The 20,626-nt window shown below is 52.2% G+C and overlaps 1 protein-coding gene across 9 annotated transcripts in view; it reads right to left on the bottom strand.

Annotated features, from left to right (window-relative positions):
* Arhgap17 (Rho GTPase activating protein 17) overlaps nucleotides 1-20,626 on the bottom strand; it is an 81,252-nt gene that overhangs the window by 20,565 nt on the left and 40,061 nt on the right. For all 9 annotated transcript variants that reach the window (XR_002821145.1, XM_023715430.1, XM_023715624.1 and 6 more), the window contains 10 exons: nucleotides 19,652-19,725; nucleotides 17,171-17,282; nucleotides 16,884-16,960; nucleotides 13,569-13,680; nucleotides 12,146-12,214; nucleotides 11,932-12,013; nucleotides 7,054-7,181; nucleotides 5,204-5,315; nucleotides 4,568-4,649; nucleotides 986-1,066 (listed from right to left, as the gene is read on the bottom strand). Coding sequence is in view for 8 of the 9 variants with exons in the window: in XM_023715430.1 (XP_023571198.1) it covers nucleotides 986-1,066; nucleotides 4,568-4,649; nucleotides 5,204-5,315; nucleotides 7,054-7,181; nucleotides 11,932-12,013; nucleotides 12,146-12,214; nucleotides 13,569-13,680; nucleotides 16,884-16,960; nucleotides 17,171-17,282; nucleotides 19,652-19,725 (929 nt within the window). In the remaining variant the exon portion in view is untranslated. The remainder of the gene's footprint in view (nucleotides 1-985; nucleotides 1,067-4,567; nucleotides 4,650-5,203; nucleotides 5,316-7,053; nucleotides 7,182-11,931; nucleotides 12,014-12,145; nucleotides 12,215-13,568; nucleotides 13,681-16,883; nucleotides 16,961-17,170; nucleotides 17,283-19,651; nucleotides 19,726-20,626) is intronic.

The following is a 20,626-nucleotide window of genomic DNA, read 5'->3' on the forward strand; positions in this document are numbered from 1 at the left end:
TCAGCCCACCAGGGGGCGGGGCTGGCTGCCATGTGGTGCTGGGGGATTGAACTGCGGTCTCTGCTTTTGCTTAGCTTAGCTTGTTCTAAGGAGGTGCTTTAGACCACTGAGCCATCTCACCAGCCCCTCACATTTGAATTTCTGAATCATACAAATGTACTCCATATTTTTAAAAAATCAGGAAAACATTATACAGTAATATAACCCCAGAGGTAAAATCCCAATACACTAGGAGCTACAATGAGCACCACCACACTACATTAATCAAGAGTGTCTGTGACTCCAAGCTGGGCATACTGACCCATGAGACCTTACAGACACCAGGCTTCGCCAAAGGCCAGGCTGACCCCCGAGCTGGTGAAAGGGAAGCGCTCAGCACAGCGACAGTGAAAAGCAATAAAGCTAAGGCCAGGCAACAGCCCAGGCACAATACTTAATCTTCAATAAGTCCTCTTAGAAAGCTTCCTGCTTGGTTTTAAGCATGTTTATTCTCTGGAGTGACGGCTCCCCTTTGCTCTACGCTTCTTCACAGTCACATACAAAGTCAGCGTAGAAACAGAAGCTGCGTTCCAGAAGTCTGCCTCTCAGTAAAGTTTCTTAGAAACACAATTACTTAATAAAATAATATAATCCCATATCAGAATGATTAATGCTGTATTTATATGGAAGGTATTACTGAAAGTATAACAGTAGATTGACTTTGCATCCCATGCTGCGCAATTTAGACTCCAAACCTAACCCTTAGCCAGCCAGCCAGCCAGCCAGCCAGCTCGCTACAGCAGCAAAGTCTGTCAGGCCCTGCACACTACTGCCAGATATCGTACTGATGCTGCACATGCCCGTGATAATCCTCATCAAATCCTACTCCCAGCAGTACCATGTTACTTTCTAAATATGCCAAGTATGCCCAAGTTATGAAGCCCTTCTCTGCTCCAGAGTTACTGTGGTGTGACAGTTCAATCTGCAGAAGGCCAGGCAGACATACCTAAAGTTAACAAAATTCTGTGGTGGCAGCTTCTGACATGTTCTCCACAGATCTTGAAGTTTTTTGTCTTGATCTTGCACACTGAAAAAAAAAATGTTCACGAAACTTATTATAGCGCATTACTGAGACCTGTATTAACACCCGGGCACACAGTTCATGAATCCGGTCCTTTCCATGATCAAACATCCTACAGTCAGCGCTGAACGTACCCACTGAATTGATGCAGCTCTCGTTCGACTTGGTTTGTGACCAGAGTCTGTGAGCTGAGGCCCCACCGTGGCTGGCAGAGAAAGAGTCCCAAAGGTGCTGCCTACCTCCCTGGCCCGCAGTGCTGCCAGGAGGGGTAGGAACGCCAGGAGGGGCCCAGGCAGAGGAAGTCAGGACCCAGGCTGCGCCATGAAGGGCACTGGGACAAGTCCCCTGAGCCCCTGCCTCCCAGCAGCCCTGGGCAGAGGCCTCCCGTGCCCCCACCTCACCGGTGCACCATGCTGCCTGCGCTGTCACAGGTCCAGAGCACAGGACCAGCTTGCGAGGGCCTGGAACCCGGAGCCCAAGCAAACCCTCCTCCTTTAAGTTGGTTATTGTAGGCATTTGTCCTAGTGATGGAAAGTTAGTTAACATTTGCTACACTGACACTGATCAGCACCTTCAGTGTTTTCCAAAGTTTGAAAACAGCACAGATCTTAGAAATAAATGGAGTCAAAGTTCAACTAACCCTGTTCAACGTGGAGCAGGCCTACACTCACCAGGACTCAACTTCCTCCTTTGCAGAACAGGGTGAGTGAATGGACTCCGCTGGACAATCCTGAGCCTCGGGCACAGCTATGTGCTGCTACCCAGACCAGGGCAGGCTTGACCCCGAAGACACACTGCACGTCCGTCCCGTCCAGCACATTAATGCTGGCTTTGTGGAGCTAGGCCACAGGTCACTTGCCAAGCCTATAAGCCCCCAGGCCTCTGGCAGGCTCCTTGGCTCTCAAGCCCCATCGAAAGGCTTTAGGCAGAGAAACCTGTTTCTGCCGTCAAGTAGTTACCAAACTCCAGTACTACGGAGATGCAACACACAGACCTGCAGGGAAACCAAAGAGATGGCAGGTCCTGCAGAGCACGGCTCAGTCTGCGCAGCAGGGGAGACAGCCAGGAGATGACTGCTCTGCACAGCAGTACAGGTCAGAAGCTGAACACACTTGTCCCACACCAGGGAGGAGGCCCAGTGACACTGCAGGACCACAGAAGCAAAAGACTGCATACAGAGCCCTGTCACCAGCTCTCCACCACTGTGAATGAAAGCCTGAGAAAAGGGGAGGAAGCACCTCCGGCTCAGTCCCCGAGGCTCGGCTCACGGCAGAAGGGCATGGTGGGGCCGATTGCTCAGCTCGTGGCGACTGGGGAGCAGATGTGAGGGGACCAGGGAGGGGACAGTGTCACGCCACACATGCTTCAACTAGGCCCCATCCCCAAAATGTCATCAAATTATGGCCTCACCATGGAACTACCACCAGAGGCACACTACACAGCTATCCTACCGGGTGCCTTGTACCACTGTGGTACAAACAGTGCTAACAGCCTGTTCACTAATAAAAATCAAAAAATGTCACAAATGCCAAGTTTCTGAGCTGGACTATATGGAACAAAGAAGGCGCTGGCAAAATATACTTGATGAAAATCACCTGGAATTTCCACATCTGTTTTACTACTATCTGGTGGTAATCTCACAAATTCTCCTAACATTCCTATTACGTTGTTAAGATAATCACTTAAATCTCAGATCTGGGAGCTAAGGCATGAACCTGCTTTCACTTGTAAGGCTTTTTAGTCTTAATTATGAAATTAAAACTCGAATCAGATCTCTTATCTCCCAAACAAGTGTTTTTTTTTTTTTTAAGCTAACTACATTAAATAATGTTTGTTTTGAAGTTTTAAAACAAAATTTCAAAGAAATAAAAAAAATCAATAAAACACTGACAGACACAGTGGCACATGCCTGCAATACCCAGCACTCAGGAGGCTGATGCAGGAGGATTACTCCACGTTTGAGGCCAGAATGGGATATATGGTGAGAAATACATAACAGAACCCTGTCTTTAAAAATCCCTAAAAGTAAGGATAAATGAAATTATGAAAAGCGCACAAGCCGCCTAGTGGCGGTCATGCATGTACCACCTCAGGCACCCCCTCCCCTCCCCTCCCCTGCGCTGCGCTAATCCACCAACAGCACGTGAGCCCTTGCGGCCAGCCACCTTCCGAAACTCCCACCTATGAACACAAGGGGCCTTGGGAACATTTCAGTTTTAAAATTGTAACGTCTGCTCTTCCTGTCAGGGACAAATGCTGGAGCCTCAGAGGAGCAGCCAGGAGGAATAACGGAGGCGACCCAATGAAAGACACCCGAATAGCCCCGCGTGCCTGACAGTGACTGTGTCAAGTTGCTCAGGTCCAAGCTAGGCCCAGTCTGTGTCCCAAGGATACCACGACTGAGAACTTGTCCCTGAATCTAAAACCCTCACCACCCCCAGCCCCAGGTCTCTTGTTTCACAACTATGGAGAAGAACTCAGACCTAAACATCTAGGGAAAGCAGCATAGGATGAGCTCGCAGCCTACGCAAGTGCTAAGAAGATGGCCCACAGCGCATCATGCTGTCTGCAGGGAACGTGGCGGTGTCCGCAGATGCAGACCAAGGCGGGCGCTGAGGTCAGGGCCGGGGAACTGGCTGTCCAGGACAAGAGGCGAGTCGGGGCCAGGAGGGAGAGGGTGAGGGTGGGCAAGCAGCAGCCAAGAGCAGAGCCCAGCCTGTATGCTACAGCGACGAGCCTGCGCCTCCAGCCAGCTCCGCCAACTGCATGCTGCTACTGCTCTACCTACAAAGTAAGGGCATAAACATCAGACTAAACATCTGGGCAAAGCAGCACCGGGCGAGCTCCCAGCCTCCGGAAGTGATCGGAACTGATGGGATCAAATGGTCCACAGAGCATCATGACCATCTGCCAGGAATGTGGCGGTGTCTGCAGATGGGGACGAAGATGCGAGCTTAAGTCAAGGTTGTAAACAAAGTAAAGCAGGGCGGGGCTGGGGAAGAGAGCTCCGCGGCATATGCGCCTGCCTGGCAAGTGCAAGGTCCCAAGTTTGATCCCCGGTACCACAAAAAAATCCGACGTAAAGCAGCAAACACCTGCCTCTCCTGTCAGTCAAGGCTCACGGAAGGTAGCTACCTACAGATTAGTTCCGTTCTCAGCACACAGTAACTGCTGCTGCTGCGAAGTCATCATCATGTCACTACACAGCTAAGCCTGTAAACACCGGGCAGCCACGCTGCCACTCAGCCACAGGGTCACACTCGTCTCCAGCTACAGGGGATCTGAGTGGAACTAACCCATTCATGGAGCTGTTTTCTGTAACCTCATACATGTAAAGCACACAAAGTTAAAGGACTGCATAAGTCATGACCATTCTACACGAATAACAGGAACACTCAATAGTTTCATTCTAAATGTAAATAGAACCAGTAATAATCTTTGAGGCTATAATAACTCACAAAAGTACCATATTTTAATGTTTCTTTTAAAACCGTATTCTACGCTTACCTCGCAACCTGTGTCCATTCTTCATACAGACTGAAGGTCATCAAGGGCTCGGGCAGCTCCCGCAAGTAGGACTTCAAGGCACCTGCAACCACGCGTACGTCCTTTGAGTGAGGCGCGGCTGGGAACCTGCGGGTGTGTCGCTTTGCCACGCGACAGTATCTCAATCACACTCTTCTAGTTGCACTAAACAAATCAGACCCTGGCAGGAATGACAGGACAGCACCCTCACGGAAGCCACTCGGGCTCCCTTGCAAAAACACGCCGAGAGCTCACAGAAGATACGGTGAGCTCAAAGCCATCCTCTGAGCAGACCTCACTTCTGGTCGAGCTGAGTTGTGGGCATGAAAGGAGGGAAGAAGCATTTCTCCAAAGCATCTGCACCACACACTACCTTCATCTTTACTTGGCAAGGGAGGGTGGTGGGAGGCCAAAATCCAAACCAAATGAAAAGAACAGAAATCACCAGTTTATATGTATTGCATTAAACACTGGGGAATGTTATTAGAAAGAAACTCACTTCATCAATGAAACTTTTAAGCGAAACTGGACTTCAACCCACCCTGGCTGGGACAGCACAGGCCTATCTACCCACCGTGCCGAGCAGGGCTCAGCCTGCAGCAAGTCTGCGGGGCCTACCTGCCACAGCATGCGGGTCCGAATAGAACTCATCCAAGTGAGAAGTGGAGCAGTCCAAGGCGGCTTTCAGCTTCTTCAACCTGGAGGCACCAGCCCCAATCCGGAAAAGGCCCTAAAAACAGTGCAAATCCATTGCCGTCCAGCTCAGCCTGGGAGCCTCGCTCTCGTGCAGGCCCAGAACCCGGCAGGTCCTGAGCGCACCTGCGCCACACAGGGCTCACACTCGGCTTGGCGCTGCCAGGAAAGGGGCCAGGCTCAGATCCACCTGACTGGGACCTAGCAACCCACTTCTAATCTGTGCTAGCATCTGCCCTTGTCAGAATGTGACTATCCTACTATAGAAATGGTCCCTGAAAGTATAGCCTTAGAATGTGACTATCAAAAAGCATCTTCACTTCCACAAGGTTTCTACGATACTGAATACCATAGATTTTTTGAAATTTAGAAAAAAAATTAAAATATTGATATCTTAAGGAAAATTGTTAGAAGAGGATGCTTGTTACTTGCTTTAAATGCCCTAGGAAAAGAAGAGAAAGATAAAGGGTCAACCGAGACCCGCAGGCGTGGAAGCTGCTGGGCCAGGAGTTAGGCGACATCACTGCTGAGCGAGTCCACCTATGCCGGCTCTCCCAAGCTCAGGCAGGCTTCTCAACCTCAGGCACTAAGGCTGGGTGATTCCTAAGGGGGTGGGGGTGGGGCATGCTTTCACAGTGGGCTGTGTAACAGATCCTGGTCTGCGCAATGGTTAAGTGGCTGGCCACAGAGACCTCCGTCTGAGTCCAAAAAGCTCCTATTCACAGCCTCCGAGGGAAGGTAAGGCTGCACCTGCGGGAGGGGCTGACACTCCCACTTCCAGAACAATCGTCTGCCCAGCTTAGAGACCAAAAACAGTTTTCATCAGCAAGACTTACTGCTTGAGAAGCCTTCTTCTAACTTCTCAAGGCCCTGCTGACTTTCTTGAAGTGCCCTCTGCTTCCTGCGCTCCCCTGAACTGTTAAAGACCTAAGAAGCGTGGGTGACCCACAGATGCCTTCATCGTAACTCCAAGGGAGATCCAACCTTCCTGGACGCCCCACAAACCATATCTGCACTGCCATCCTTCAACCCTTTCTCAGTGCGCCCCTCTAAGAGCTGAGCCTGAGAGACTCCCGAAGCTGTCGCCCCTACTCCCCAGCCCCACTGTCCTACTGCCTTGAGATCTTGACGGCTGTCTCCTGAGGAGACCAGCCCCAGACGAGAGCCTCTGTGTACTCCTTAACCTGTGCGTGGACCTGACGGCAAGAAATCGTCCAGCTCTTCAATGACAACATGTATTACTTGCCTTGAAGTACATTACACTCCCATAAGCAATTTTTAACAGCAACAAAGGCTTGCAGTCTGACTCTGGCTCCACCCCAGTGCGAGCTCCCTGTGCGTAACTTCCTTACCTAGAGAAGAGGAAGAGCTGCCCTGCTTGATTAATAGGAATTTCTTTTTTTTCCTTTCTGGTAACAGGTTCACAAAATGAAGTATAAAAATGCAAACTCTTCTAAAATTTTGCATAGTACTATGCAAATGCATGACTCACGTTGCAGATGCTTACTACTAAAAACCAAAGCGCATGGAGTTCTGATTCAACAGCGCATCGTGAAATCCACTGCTATAAATCGAGCTTAAAAGAAGGCATCAGAGCACACTGGCACCTGCAGCGAGCACCGCCGTGCGAAGCCTCCTTCAGCACACACAGGAAGGCCCAAGGCACAGGCTCTCCTGAGGAAGTGCTGGTCGCGGTGGCAGAAGCCTGGGAACCACCAGGCCACACAGTGCGACAGGGCTGTGCGGCGCAGGCGGAGAAACCCCGCAGCCCTCACCTCCTCCTTCATGCCGGTCTCCAGGAGCAGCATGACGCAGGCCTCGATGGGAAGCGCGATCTCCCGCCCGCTGCGCTTCAGGTGCTCTTCCAAGGGTGTCCCGAAGGCTGGCTTCTCTGCCCACTTATCTACAGTGGCAAACTGGACAGTAAGGCACCCGGCAACGTCACGTACCACCCCCTTCCTCCCCAACTACCGAAGAGGATTCCCTCGCAGATTGATAGCTGAGGCTCTGGGCAAAGGGCAGACACCCGTGCCATTTGATCTGCCGTTCACTGAGGCACAGACTGAGCAGCAGGCAGGGGTGTTATGGGGGGACAGAAAGCAGGGGCACACCCTCCTGGCCACCCAAGCCAGCAGCCGGCGGAGGCAGCAGGAGTGCCCCACATCTGCAAAACTCGCTCTCACCAGCGTGAGGCCTGAAGTCCTGTTTAAAACACAAGATGCGTCTGAGCGCAGTGTTCACCTGGAAAGAGACTTGTTATTCCAGCCATGCAAAGCAGCCCTGACCACCTAGACAAGCGAGCGTCCTCAGAAGCGAGAGGGGAGGCGGTTCCTAAGCTCCTCACAAGCCGAGCCCTGTCCTATAAGACTGTGGGCGGCAAAGTAAACACACGTCAGAAGCAACACCTCTGTGATACGAGGCGCAACAGTGTCCTGTCCTCAAACAGGCCCCCAAACTTTGAGTACAGGAAAAAAGCCCCCGGAACAGCACAGCGTCTGCGGCTCCCAAGCAGCTGCTGCACAAGGCTGTGAGGGCAGCGGCGAGGTGGCACTGCAGCCATGCAGGTCGCTGCTTCGCCTCACGGGAGGTCTGAGCAGCGCTGAGCAGAGATGGACAATGCAGCTGTCCACAGGAGCGGGCACACTGACCGCACGCGCGAAGCCCAGGGCCGGCTGGGCCTGCCGTGGGACCGCACAGACTGAGTGCTACGCCGAAGCGTGCAGACGCCAGAGACACCCAACGGCCGGTGGAGACCCCTCCAGAGAAGCTCCCAGAACACAACACCGCCCTTCTCTGCACCACCAAGGGAAGCGAAGCAGGCGCCCGGCCCTCATGTGCCCCTCCTCAGGCTCTCTTCTCCTCGCCGCAGGAGGCCAGGGCCCTTCCGTCTACCGACATCACAATCCCCCAAGTCCACCACCTGAGAGCTCATGAGAAGTGAAAAGCTGACGGGAAGAGACTGAAGAAGGGGAAGGGAGGCAGCGGACAGAGCCAAAGGGCGCGCCTGCTCAGCCCTGGCCCACCCAGAGGGCAGCGCTGTGGCAGGCCCCTTGCAGGCCAGCCCTGCCCAGCATACTGCACCATCCCCTTTACCTGACACAGCGACTTGACCATGACATGAAAGGTCCCGCGAGCCTGCCTTGGGGACACATCGGGAGCACCCAGGAGGCTGCACCGATGCCTGCCACCCTACACCCGTCCTCGAATGAGCCCTGGGAGCTGACCGGACTCCAGTCCTCTGCTTCCTACAACACCGAGCAGAGCGCAGGCCAAGCACACAGGCGAGAAGCCCTGACCCAGAGGGACTCCTAGGGCAGACTCCACTTCGCATGCTGTCTTCTAAACCACTGGCCTACTGTGTGCCAGGCCTACTACGCGCAGCAGGCACCCCAATTCACAGGGAGCCTACTCCCAGGAGGAGTGCAACTGACTGGTGAAGGAACACAAGACATCCGTATTAACACAGAACAGTCACTGACAAGACAAGATGCATCACAGCAGATCAATGGTATGGACAAGGGCCACACACACAGGGTCAGAGAAGTGGCACAGGGAAGCCTAAGTCCCTTCTTTGGTCCACTTGGGAAGAACAACTGGTGTCAGCCATCTTCTGAACTCTTAAGAGAAGTCACAAATCAGGATTATTATATAAAAGCATATGATTCTGAAACAATGACATTTAAAAAAAAATAATGGCATATGGCTGTCTGCGACTTCTTGGGCAGACCCCTGATGCAAGAACAATTCAGGCTGTACAGCGCTCACTGCTGGGTCAGTCACAGAGAAGGCTTTTCAACGAGATGAGCTTGGAGAGGTCTCAGGAGACAGACAGCATTAACAGGCCGGGAAGCCGGCAAGCACATCTGGGAGCCACAGGCTGAGAAAAGAGCAGGAGTCGCGAGTCTAGAACCCATGCCACGCCACAGCTCTCGCAAGGGGCATGCATGGCAGAGAAGCGGTGGGGACAGAGGCGAGATGAAGCGCCGGGAGAAACGGAAGAACAGGGACGAGAGCCAAGAGGGCCCTGAGGTCTCAAAGTGGAAGAGGGACAAGAAGAACTCCAACAGCTGGCGTGGGGGTGTGCGGTTAAGGTCCTGGAGCGGAAGGTGTGGCTACACCAAGGGGACCTGAGGCTGAAATCGCAGGTGAGGAGCAAAAGTCAAAACAAGGGACTTCTAGGGAAGGGGGGGGGGGGGGGGAACCAGGAAGTAAGAACACAGGCGTGGACGCAGGCCTCAGAAGCAAGGCGGACTTCTGGAGCAGGCAGAGCCAGACAAGGGCAGAGTCCCAACAATGAAAGAATGCAATCAAGTGAAACGAGGGGAAGATGCTGAGGAGAGGAGATGACCTCGGCCACATCACATACCAGCTTCCGGCCCGAGGTCACTTGGTCCTCTGGGAACAGGAGTGGGCAATGGGTGGAATGGGCACGGGGACAGGACAGTAGAGCCGGGGGCAAGGTGGGAAGATGGCAGGGGCAGCAGGGAGAAAGGAGTCACCACACAGCCTCCGGGCAACAGCAAGGCGTGGAGATGAAGCACCCTGAGGAGCAGGGGAGGACAGCGGGTGGAGGCTGCCACAGTACAGAGGCAGGAAGACGGCGGGCTCAGGGAGGGGCGGCCTTAGCAATCAGACCACGACTTTCTCTCTCCTCTCCCGTCCTGAATGCTTCCCTGCCCGCAGGACTTACTGATAAATTTCTCTAGGGAAAACAGCCTTGAGAAAAACTGCCAGCAGCCCAGTCTTCCCTTGTCTACACTTATCAGTCCAGTTTTCCCTACCACACCTGAGGCCACTGAAGACTAAAATACTGAAGCCTACTATCGGGCCCACACAGGGCCCGGCCCACAGCGAGTTCCTGTCTTGATGCTCTGAACCTGTGGAGGCTGAACGTCTTCTACTGTGAGTCAACCCCGAGACATGAACCGGGGGCTGGAAAGAGCTCAGGGGTCTAAAGCGCCTGCTTAGGCAAGCTTAGGCAAGCATGCAGGGACCTCGGTTCAATGCCCAGCACCACATGCCACGCCAGCCCCACCCCCAGGGTGGGCTGAGCTGACCACAAAAAAATTAAATAAAAAAATAAACAAAAGTAACATTTTTGCCGATTAGTTCAGTTGCTTAAGTGCCTGCTCACACAAATGCAGTCAGGCGCAGGATACCTCGGTTCGATCCCCACCTCCACCTGCATTACCAGACGTGCCCTTAAGGCAGCCTGAGCCAGTCCAAAAAAAAAAAAAAATTAGACATGAACTAGGAAACGAGACAGTTTAAGAACAAGGGCAGCTTGTCCTGGGAAGAATGGGAGAAAAATGACACATTATACCCGACCCCGCTGAAGACCTGACTATGCAGTCAGGCGCAAGACTCTCATAATCCAAAAGCTTTCAGGCACCAAGCCAGAATCTTTCGACTCTCCCAAAATTTAGGGAGAAGCGTGGCACTCCCAAGGGTGTTCTGCTGAGCCACAGAACTCCGCCATCCACCCACCCTCTTGTACGACCACACCGTCACCACACCTGGCTCTGACTGACCCACATTCAACCCAAAGCCTACAGCTCTGCAGGGTTCCTAAGTTCCAAATGACAAAGCAGACTGTGAGCCACATGCAGCTGGCCCTGCGGAGGTGGGGTCTGCACCCAGAGTCAACCAACGGCCCTACAAAACCAAAAAAAATTCCCTATACTGAACATGTACAGATTCATTTTCTTGTCATTATTCCTAAACAACACAGTGTAACAAACTATTCATGTGGCACTTACGTTGTGCTATGTGTAAGTGTTCCAGAGAGGACTTAAGGGTATGAAAGAACGAGCACCGCGTATATGCAAATATGTGCAGGCTATCTGCAAGTACTACACATTATTTTACATACAGGACTTGAGCAGCCCAGGATTTTGGTAACCACAGGGGGTCCTAGAACCAAGAGATACTAAACAACAACTAAAGTACTACTAGATCCAAAGATAACAAGGCAATTTCTTCCTCAGTAACTTCTGCTAGTATGTGCTGGAAAGCACTGGTGACAAATCACAGAGAAGCAGAGTCAGGTTTTAAATGTCCCCCTTAAAACCAAACGTCAGGGGAAAGTTCAATCCACTCACAACCTGTGCATAAATGTGCCACACGCCTGAAGACAACAGGCAGAACATGGGTACTGGTGGGAGTGGGCTCCCGTTAAGGCTGGGAAGGGCTGCAAGTGGCCGTGGCCTAACGACTCAGTAGCAATTATTAAGTGGTGATGACATGGCATCAAGGACTGGCTTAGAAAATTCTGCTCCGCGAAGTCTAAAACACTTGCTCTGGGGTGGGTGCGCTCAGAGTCACAGGGCAAACTGCAGCCCTGTGGAACAAAGAACTGCTTCAGAAAAGGATATTAAATGCTAGAATTTTTCAAGCCCATAAAAGATGGAAAAACACATGCAATTCCCCAAGGGGCCAGTTCTCCCTTCCACCAAAGGCTTTGGCAGAGCTGCAAGTGTCCCGTTAGTGTGTTAATCTGGGCTTGGCGAAGTTAGAGAAGCAGCCAGGAAGAGGAGAGCGCGCGGGGGCCAAGCCCGTGGGCAGAGCCGTCCGAAGGGGATGCATGCGAGAGTCAGAGCGAAGAAGGGCAGAGGGCGGAGCGAGGGCGGCAGCGCCCGCACACGGTACATTACCTTGGTGGGCTCGCATTTCGGGAAGGGCCTTTTCTAAGACTGCTAATGCTTTCCTATGGTAATCTGCTTGGGCTTCTAATAACTGAGAACAGACCCACATTCAGAAACAAAAGTGGCGTTAGCATCAGATGGCACACAGGCTGCTGAGCCAAACAACAGGAACTCTTGACTCACGTCTACAATGTGTTAACACCCTGCAAGGGCAGGTGCTCACCGTGACAAAAAACTTGCCGTACTCCCCTTCTTTGGCCATGAAGTTGTACATGTCTGCCGCGAGCTGATCCTGGGAGGTGGGAGAGAAGGTGATTAAAAGGAGGCCACTGAAAAGACGCGACGGGAAAACGCATCTTCCTCGGCTGAAACTGACGCCAGCGGCTGAGGCAGGGCGGCCGAGCACCCGGAACGCCAGGCGCGTTGGCGCGCCCGAGAGCCAGCGCGGGGCCGGCTGAGGCAGGGGCCGCAAGGCAAACTGGGGATGTCACCTTTTTTCTCAAAATTAAAAATACATAAACTTTAGGTATAAATGCATGACTCTGGAAGTTGTTTTAATTTCTACATGATATATTATTTTATAGTTCATTCCGGTTAACAGATCAAAATTTTCTCTGAAAGAGGGAATTATAGCATGACCCGAGTACACTAAAATATAACATTCCTAACACCATTTGGTAGAATTAGCAGACATTTTTTTGGAAAATGAGTAACAGCAAAAAAGTCTAAGTCAATTGGCTTCAGTTTAACCAAAGACTATGTGTCTCCTACCTCCAATAACATTTAGAATATGTACCTATAGAGATGCATTAAAATTATACTATTTAACCATCTCATCTAAAATTTGAGATTAAAAAATTTTATTTCTTCCAAATTAAAAACCAATTTTCCTAGGAACATTGAACAGATAACCCTTTATAATGTTCTATATGATCAAAAAATTACTATACATTAAATGTAATCTTGTTGTAGAAAATTTGTTTTTTTTCTGATTTTCATTTGTACTGTGCATTATTTCAATTTTTATAACTTTATGATATGTTTTATTATGGGATTCTTTTCCCCTTCTCTTTACCTCTTTATTTCAAGTAAGCTTAACCAAGATTTTAAAATATCCCCCTTCAACCATTAATGTTTTTTCATTTTTTATGTTTATTCTAGATGTAGGAGTACATATAGAACTAATCTCTAAAAATACTTTTCTACTTTTATAAAAATGTTTTATTTTGGTTATGATATAATGTAGCACTGGAAGAGAACATAAAAACTGCTTTTTTTGTTACTACTTTTGTATGTATTTGATGCAGGCTCTCACTATGCAGCTTGGACTCATAGTGATCCTCTTGTCTCAGCCTCCGCAGTGCTGGGATTGCAGGCGTGCACTGCCACGCCTGGTCGTGGTGGCTGGCTCAGCGTGCCCAGGGGTTGGACCAGCACAGCATGTGGTGCCGGGGATCGAACTCTGGTCCATGCGCTTGCCTATGTAGACACTTAGTCTGCTGACCTATCTCACTGGCCCAAAACAGCTTTTTATACCACTGAGAATCTGACAGGAATTATATAAAGCTTAACTTGCAAAATTTTACCTGTCTAACATGCAAAACAAAACCCAGGCCAGTGCACGCCTCTCGCGGGAGCTCTCATACCTTGCACTGCTCCACTTTATTTCCAGCTTCATCCATCTCTTCCTTGAGGGTATCTATTTTTGATGGAAGCCCCTGGAAGTTGGTACCTGAAGACTTGTGGGCTTGGTTCCACCTGCAAAACAAAGGGGCCGCCATCTCTGAGGACTCTGGAGCCAAGGGCGCCAGAGCCGGCCCGTCAGGCTCCACCTGGGGAGAGCATCAGGGCCCAGGACAGCATCCTGTGTCCATTCTGTAGGACAAAGCTGGTAAACACAGACTTAGCTTCCCACCAAGACGGGCTCTCCAAGTGCTGGGCCCGCAGCCTACCTGCCAAAGGCCACACACATGTGGTCCCACACAAACCCCACTGCTGAACAGCAGTCCACGGGCTCCTCTCCTTCGGTGCCTGATGACAGGCTTTCTGCTCTTCTGTGCTGTTCCTATGTCTCAGGATAAGCTACTGCTCTCAGGGCCCCCTTATGAGGTGCCCCCCTACCATCTGTGACCTATGGCTATTTTTAGCCGGTAAAAGCCAAACTTCAAAAATATACCTATGAAAATATTAAGAAAATTATTATGGGGCTGGACAGATAGCTCAGCGGATTAAAGCACCTGTTCAGGCAGACACAGGGACCAGAGTTCAATCCCCAGGCGACTGAGACTGGGCATGGTGGCATGCACCTATAATCCCAGTGCTTGGGAAGCTAAAAACAGGGGCATCACTACGAGTCCAATCTGTGTAGTGAGACCCTGCAGACCCTGCACTAAATACATTTAAAAAAAAAAAAAAGTTAATTATTATAGTAGAGAGATAGGTGGGGAATACGCCGCCTCTCCTCCTGCTGTCTACGGATACATCTGGTGTTGCGGGACCCTCTACACTTGGCTCCAGGCACCACGAAGACGCAGCAGGTAGACACACCAGCACCTGATGGCACTGCTCAGCCTGCTACCCTCCCACCTCCCACCCCTGCTGTGTGCATCCCCCATGCGGTGTCACCTCAGCAGCCCGCCCGCCCAGGCAGCACGGCCACACTGTTGCCACTAACAACGGACTCCACAGCCTCGTGGGCTCCACTCTGCAGGGAGGCCCAATGTAACCAGCTAGGTGAAGGAGCTAATGACCACCTCTGCGTCCCCATGCCTTATCGGCCATGATGACCACAACGTGCCTGGCAGAAGTGGCAGAGACCGAACAGAGTACACTGTATGTGTATACAACGGAGTCTTTCTTTTGGTACTGGGAAACGAACCCCGGACCTGAGCTTGCCAGGCAGGCACTCAGGCAGCCGAGCTGTAGCTCCAGTCCTACAGCAGGTTCTGCCTAATGTTACGTCTTACTATTTTTGAACAGGAGAAGCCATAGGATTAAATCAAAATAGAGAGGAAAAAATTCTGCTTCAGTGTTTTCAATACCTACTTCGATTAATTAAGCAAGGAAGACCATAAACAAGGTTGAGAAATCAGTATCAAAATCTATTAGGAGCTTTCCTGGCAAGCGCAAGGGCCTGAGTGCAATCTCTGGTTCCGCCACAAAAAAAGAAAAAAACTTCTATTAGGGGTTACTGGTGCTCAACACATAAAATGCCTATAATATTGCTCGACCAAACCCAGTGGAGGAGTACGCACAGACTTGTTCAATTAATCCCAAGGCACTCTTGACTAGAAGGCGTTCCAGGGTGGCCCCACTTCCTGGCCTGGCTGGGCCACACAGGTGGTAACTGCATGTACATGCATGACAAGCAGACAGCACACACTGCTGCCAGAACCCCTGCTCTGCCACATGCGGCCTCTAAGGCACGAGGCCGGCCTTGCAGACAATACCTCAGGCCCTCCGCTATCTGTAAAACAAGTTTCTGCTCCAAAGCAAGGGCTAGGACAGTACCCCACCTCTGCCTCTGCAACTCTGCCATTAGTGTCTGGCACAAAACCCGACACAACTCCTGCCTGTGAAGAGAAAGACAAACAGGTGGACACGCACTGCTGGGAGAAGCGGATGAGGCACGGCGGCACAGACACCTGTGGCTGGCTCTCCACCCAGAGTGTCCACCAAGTGGCGCTCTTGCCCAGGAACTGCCCTGGCCGCTCTCACCTGCGTGAGTGCGCAGAGGGGCGCTGAACTGCCACGGTTCTCACGCCAGGGCAGGTCTCAGCAACTGACTTACACGGCTAAGGTCTCCAGCTTTACCTCTCAAATACTCTGACACTGAGTTAGTGACACATCTCATACCTGACAGCATCTGAGAAACAAGGTCACGCAGCGCTGTTACTGCCGCTCTCCGCTCTGTGCCCGAAGCCCCAACACTGACTATCCCTAGCAGCGGCACCGCATGAGCCACACAGCAGGCACCACATCTCCTTCACAAGAGCTGCGATAAGCAGAGCTGACCTCGCGAAGCAGAGGTCAGCAACACTACCTGCTGCTGTACCAGAGTGCAGACCCGCTACTCACTTCTGCACTGTGCACCGCGCTTTTTACTCCCTCCCTCCCCATCTGCCCTCCTCCCTCCACTCCTGCTCTCCCCACCCTGGGCCTCGTGCATGTAAGTGTGCAGTCCACCCTGAGCCACAGCCTCAGCCCCTAGGGCTGCTTTTATTCTATGACATTCTATTCAGTGGTTGCAATAGGGGCATCAGGGTTGCAGTCAAAAATCTTTACCGTCTGGCCCTTTACCAGAATCTGCCAACCTGGACTGAGGATGAGAGAGGCCCAAACGCAGGCGCTCGTTCCTCTCCTGTCATCTTCACAGACCCAAGACAGCATCCGCATCACTGTCTCAGACTCCTTGGAGGACAGAGCAGGTGGCGAGCTGGGTGGCAGTCCTGCCCCAGATCACTCTGGCTCTACCGCAGACAAGAAATCCGCAGTCTGCAGCAGGCAGACCATGGACTAGAGACGCACAGGCCCTGCTCCAGTGGGCACAGCACCTGGCTGGGAAGGTGTTACAGGGGCACAGGGGAGAGGCGGGAGGCGCCCTCGCACAGTCGGGATCACGGCGCTGCTGCTCCCTGTGCTCTGCCAGCCCAGGCCTGTGCCCCTCGCACCGGTGGGCCCATCCTCTCTCCCATCGAGCATGTTCACTCAGTTCTTTTTCCTTCCTGTTTCCTTTCACTACAGGCTCACTAAGGAGGAATATTCTAACATTCCCACGGCCGGCCGCGCTGGAGAGCGCGAGGCCTGAAGGCGGGTGGGCAGGCTGTGACCCACAGGCAGAACAGAAGCATGATCTGAACCACATCCCTGGCCCTCGGCCATCTCTGGCTGTGCTGGGCCAGCGGTAGGTGCCGCGGCAGGACACAGCAGCGTGCGCCTGCTACCCAAGCACTGCGCCTTACCTCGCTCGGACCGAATCCCAGTCCAGCACCAGCTTGGCCAGCTGCTTCCGCTGCTTCTGGATGTTCGGAATCTCCACCTAGGGAGGAGCACACCAAGGGAGGCGCTCTGGGGCTTTAGGGTAACACTTCACAGTAAAATATTTGTTTGTAAATTTTTTTCTCTTGGGGGAAAACAATCTTAACATCAAGCTCTCCCCTTTATTTCCAAAAACAAACACACATTAAGGCACTGATAGTTAAATTTGGGCCCAAACAGCCCGCCTGCTGCGGGCTGGCCAGGCACCCACCTCCGCTATGCCGTAGAGAGGGTCCACGACCTCCTTCTCCACGAGGACCTCGTGCTGTGAGAGCTCCTGCGCCAGCTGGCTCTCGGCCTCCCCGCATGTCTCCAGCATCTTCCTTTAACGACAAGACCCCCATCAAGTGGCCGGATAAACGGGCCCTGGCTTGCTGCGCGGCTGCAACTCCACCAAGACAGGGCACAGCACAGCGTTACCAGCAAAGCCTTCCAGCTAGCGCACAATACGCACAGTCATCACCTTAAAGTTGAATCAAGAGGCCTGTGCTTTAAAATGAAGATGACAGGCTGGCCAAAGAGCTCAGCAGATTAAAGTGCCTATAAGCAGGCACAGGGGCCAGGGCTTCGATCCCCAGGCCTGCTGTGCCAGCCCTGCCCCTGGCGTGCGCTGAGATAGCAACTGAGACTGGGCGTGGTGGTGCGTGCCTGTAATCCCAGCTCTTGGGAGGCTGTAAACAGGATCACTGAGTCCCATCTAGTAGTGAGATCCTGCACACCCTGGAGACCCTTCCCTAAAATAAAAAAAATAAAATAAAACAAAGATAACTCTTCTAGACATGGACTTTTTTTTATTTTTTATTTTTTTTGCGGAACCGGGAATTGAACTCAGATCCTTGCATTTGCCAGTCAAGCACTTATCCTACTGAGCCATCTCCCCAGCCCCAAGATATGGACTTTAGAAAGGGAAGTGAATGGTGAGGTGAGGCTGCAACTTAGAAATTACGTTCCCATGTCAGGTGAAATACCCTGAAAATCTTAAAGAACACATGAAGTCCTCGGCATGTTCCTTTAGGACTGCTGGCGAGTCAGCCTCGGGGGTACTCGTGCCCGCACTGTGCAGAGGAGGTGCCTGCCGGCACAGAGCAGCACACCTCCTTTGGTTTCCGGGACCACAGTGGTGTCGACCAAGCGCCGTGCGATGCGCTTCCACTGCCCCCACCCCTCCCATGCTCCAGGGTCCAGGAAGTTCACGGCACGAGGAACTGTGGCACGGCGAGGTGGCCACAGGGGAGCTGCCTGAGTTTGAACTCAGGCTGTGCTGTTTTACAGCTGTGCGGCTGTGGACAATTTTTTACCCAGTCTGGCTGAGCTAGAAGATGAACTTTTGTGGCGTTTTTTGTTTTGTTTTTTTTTTTTTGCAGCGCCAGGGACTGAATCCAGCACCCTGCGCTCGCCAGGCAAGCACTCAGTCTACTGAGCTAGCTCCCTGGCCCCACGGAAGCATTAATACTGCCTTCCTCCAAGGCAGCTTTGAGAGCAGAGAGAGTGGTGACCGGAAGGCAGAGCCCAGGGCTGGCCGTGGCACCAGTGCGGAAGGGCGACCCTGGCACCAGCTTAAGGAAGCACGAGTGCGGAGCGCAGCGTAGGCGCGCGGCCTCCTCCCAGGGCAGGCCCGCAGGCGTGGGCGCAGAAAGGACAAGGACGGGCGCAGCGGGAGGACAGCATTCCCTTGAGGAACAATGGGACACTGTGGCTCCTGGGAAGTGGGCTGCCGAGGCCCAGTCACACCCAGGGGAAGTAGGCCACGGGACAGCAGGCAGAGCAGGCCGACTGGAGGCCACCAGGCGCAAGGCATACGCAGGCAGGCGGGAGGGACACCTTCCCGCACACAAGGGAAGTGCTTTCCCTTCAGACTTGTTTATTACTAAACAAGGCATGCCGATTGTTTTCATTTTTGTTTTGAGGCAAAGTCTTCCTATGTATTCCAGGCTGGCCTTGAATTCACTGAGCCCTGGCTGGCCTCAAACTCACAGTGATCCTCCTGCCTCGGCCTCGCAAGTGCTGAGCTTATGGGTGTGCACCACCATACTTGGCTTAATTTGTCTACTGTGAAAAAGAAAAACTCCACAGCAGAGTGCACTGGAGGACAGAGAGGGGACAGTGCCAAGGCTCAGGCCACCACTGACTAAGGGGAAGGACTCCTGCCGTCCCACAGCCCAGCAGGACAGCAGGTATGTGTTTCAGGGTTTTGGATGCTCCCAGCACGCTGGTTAATGAAACATCTGGGGTGGAGGGTATGCCCATGACCCTGCCACAATGCACACTGCGCATGCTCTGAATCACTGTACCCCAAAAGCAGATACACGTGTTGATTAACATACAGCTTAACAAACAAAGCAGAATTAAAATTTTTAAGTCAAAACAAAACAACAAATAATTCAGAAAACAATCTTTTGAGACACCACCACTGACTGGGATGGTGACCCCTAAGCGCCCTGCAGGCATGTCGGGGCACAGATCTGCGCCCCACCAAGGCGGCGCCCTATCCAAGCTGGGGACCTCCAGGACACGACCGCTACTTTCAGGGGTAGCCCTCTCTGCCTCTTACCAGCCAGGCTCCCACTGGAGCAAAGACCCCAGAGGAGCAGTGGCTGCGCCCTGCTCCATTCCACAAGGCCTAGCGTCTACACGGATGAGCCGTGATTGAGGCCCCGCCTGCACCCCAGGACCCTCTGCAGGGCCCACTTACCCCAGAAGAGACTCTTCCAGCTGAGAGGAGGCTTCCTGCATGTTCTGAGCAAGTGCGGTCAGGGGCAGTTTTTTCTGGAAGGGAAAGAGACACGGGGTTTGGTTTCCTGTTCTCCCTAACTGCCAGCCGCGTCTCCCTGGTCTTCTCATCACCACCCACTGACTCCGCCCTCCTCCCCTGGCAAACTGCACAGAAGAGCGCTGGTCTGGCTCCGCTTCTGATCTCCCAAGAGCTGGCTATGCGACTCCACCTCTGGTTCAGCTGTGGGGCTGTAGCCTGAATGAGACATTTAGGATCAAGTGCCCAGCGCACAGTATGTACTTGGGAAACACAAACTGCTGTTTCCACTGCTCCTGCTACTAATTAACCAAGCACATAAGGTTCACACATTACTTATCTGAAGGGCCTGAGACAGAAGCATTGCAGATTTGGAGTTTTTTGGACTTGGGATATCTGTACAGACTCTGCTGGCTGGAGATCCCTTAAAACTTGAAGTCGTAAGTGTCCAAACCTGACTGCTTTTGGGTCATCCTGCTGGCACGCAGAGAATTCAGATTACAGGCACTTGCGACTGCAGGTTCTGAGATTGGGACGCTGCACCTGGGCTGTTGCCGGCACAGGTCTGGCTAAGCGACTATCGCAGACAAGGGCAGCAACGCCCTCAATCTCAACTGCGACTTGTAGACACTCTCTTAGAGCGAGACAGGCATTACTGTGTAGCCAGGCTGGACTCAGGTGACGCTGAGCTCACGGTGAGTCCCCTGCCACAGTCTCCTGAGTGCTGGCTGAGATGACAGGCAGGTTCCACCATACCTAGTTTCTAGCACACTCTTAAATTGGGCATAAAATTTAGCTTTAAATATCTAGTTAAATATCAAAAAAAGTTTTTCCGATGTTGTTAAGTATAAACCAAATCATTTTCCTGTCTGAGAGCTACCTTTTAGCCAGCAATCACCACAGGATCATTTGGTCTTT

Source organism: Octodon degus, unplaced genomic scaffold (genome assembly GCF_000260255.1).
Source record: "Octodon degus isolate 3935 unplaced genomic scaffold, OctDeg1.0 scaffold00001, whole genome shotgun sequence".
NCBI classification, from domain to species: domain Eukaryota; kingdom Metazoa; phylum Chordata; class Mammalia; order Rodentia; family Octodontidae; genus Octodon; species Octodon degus.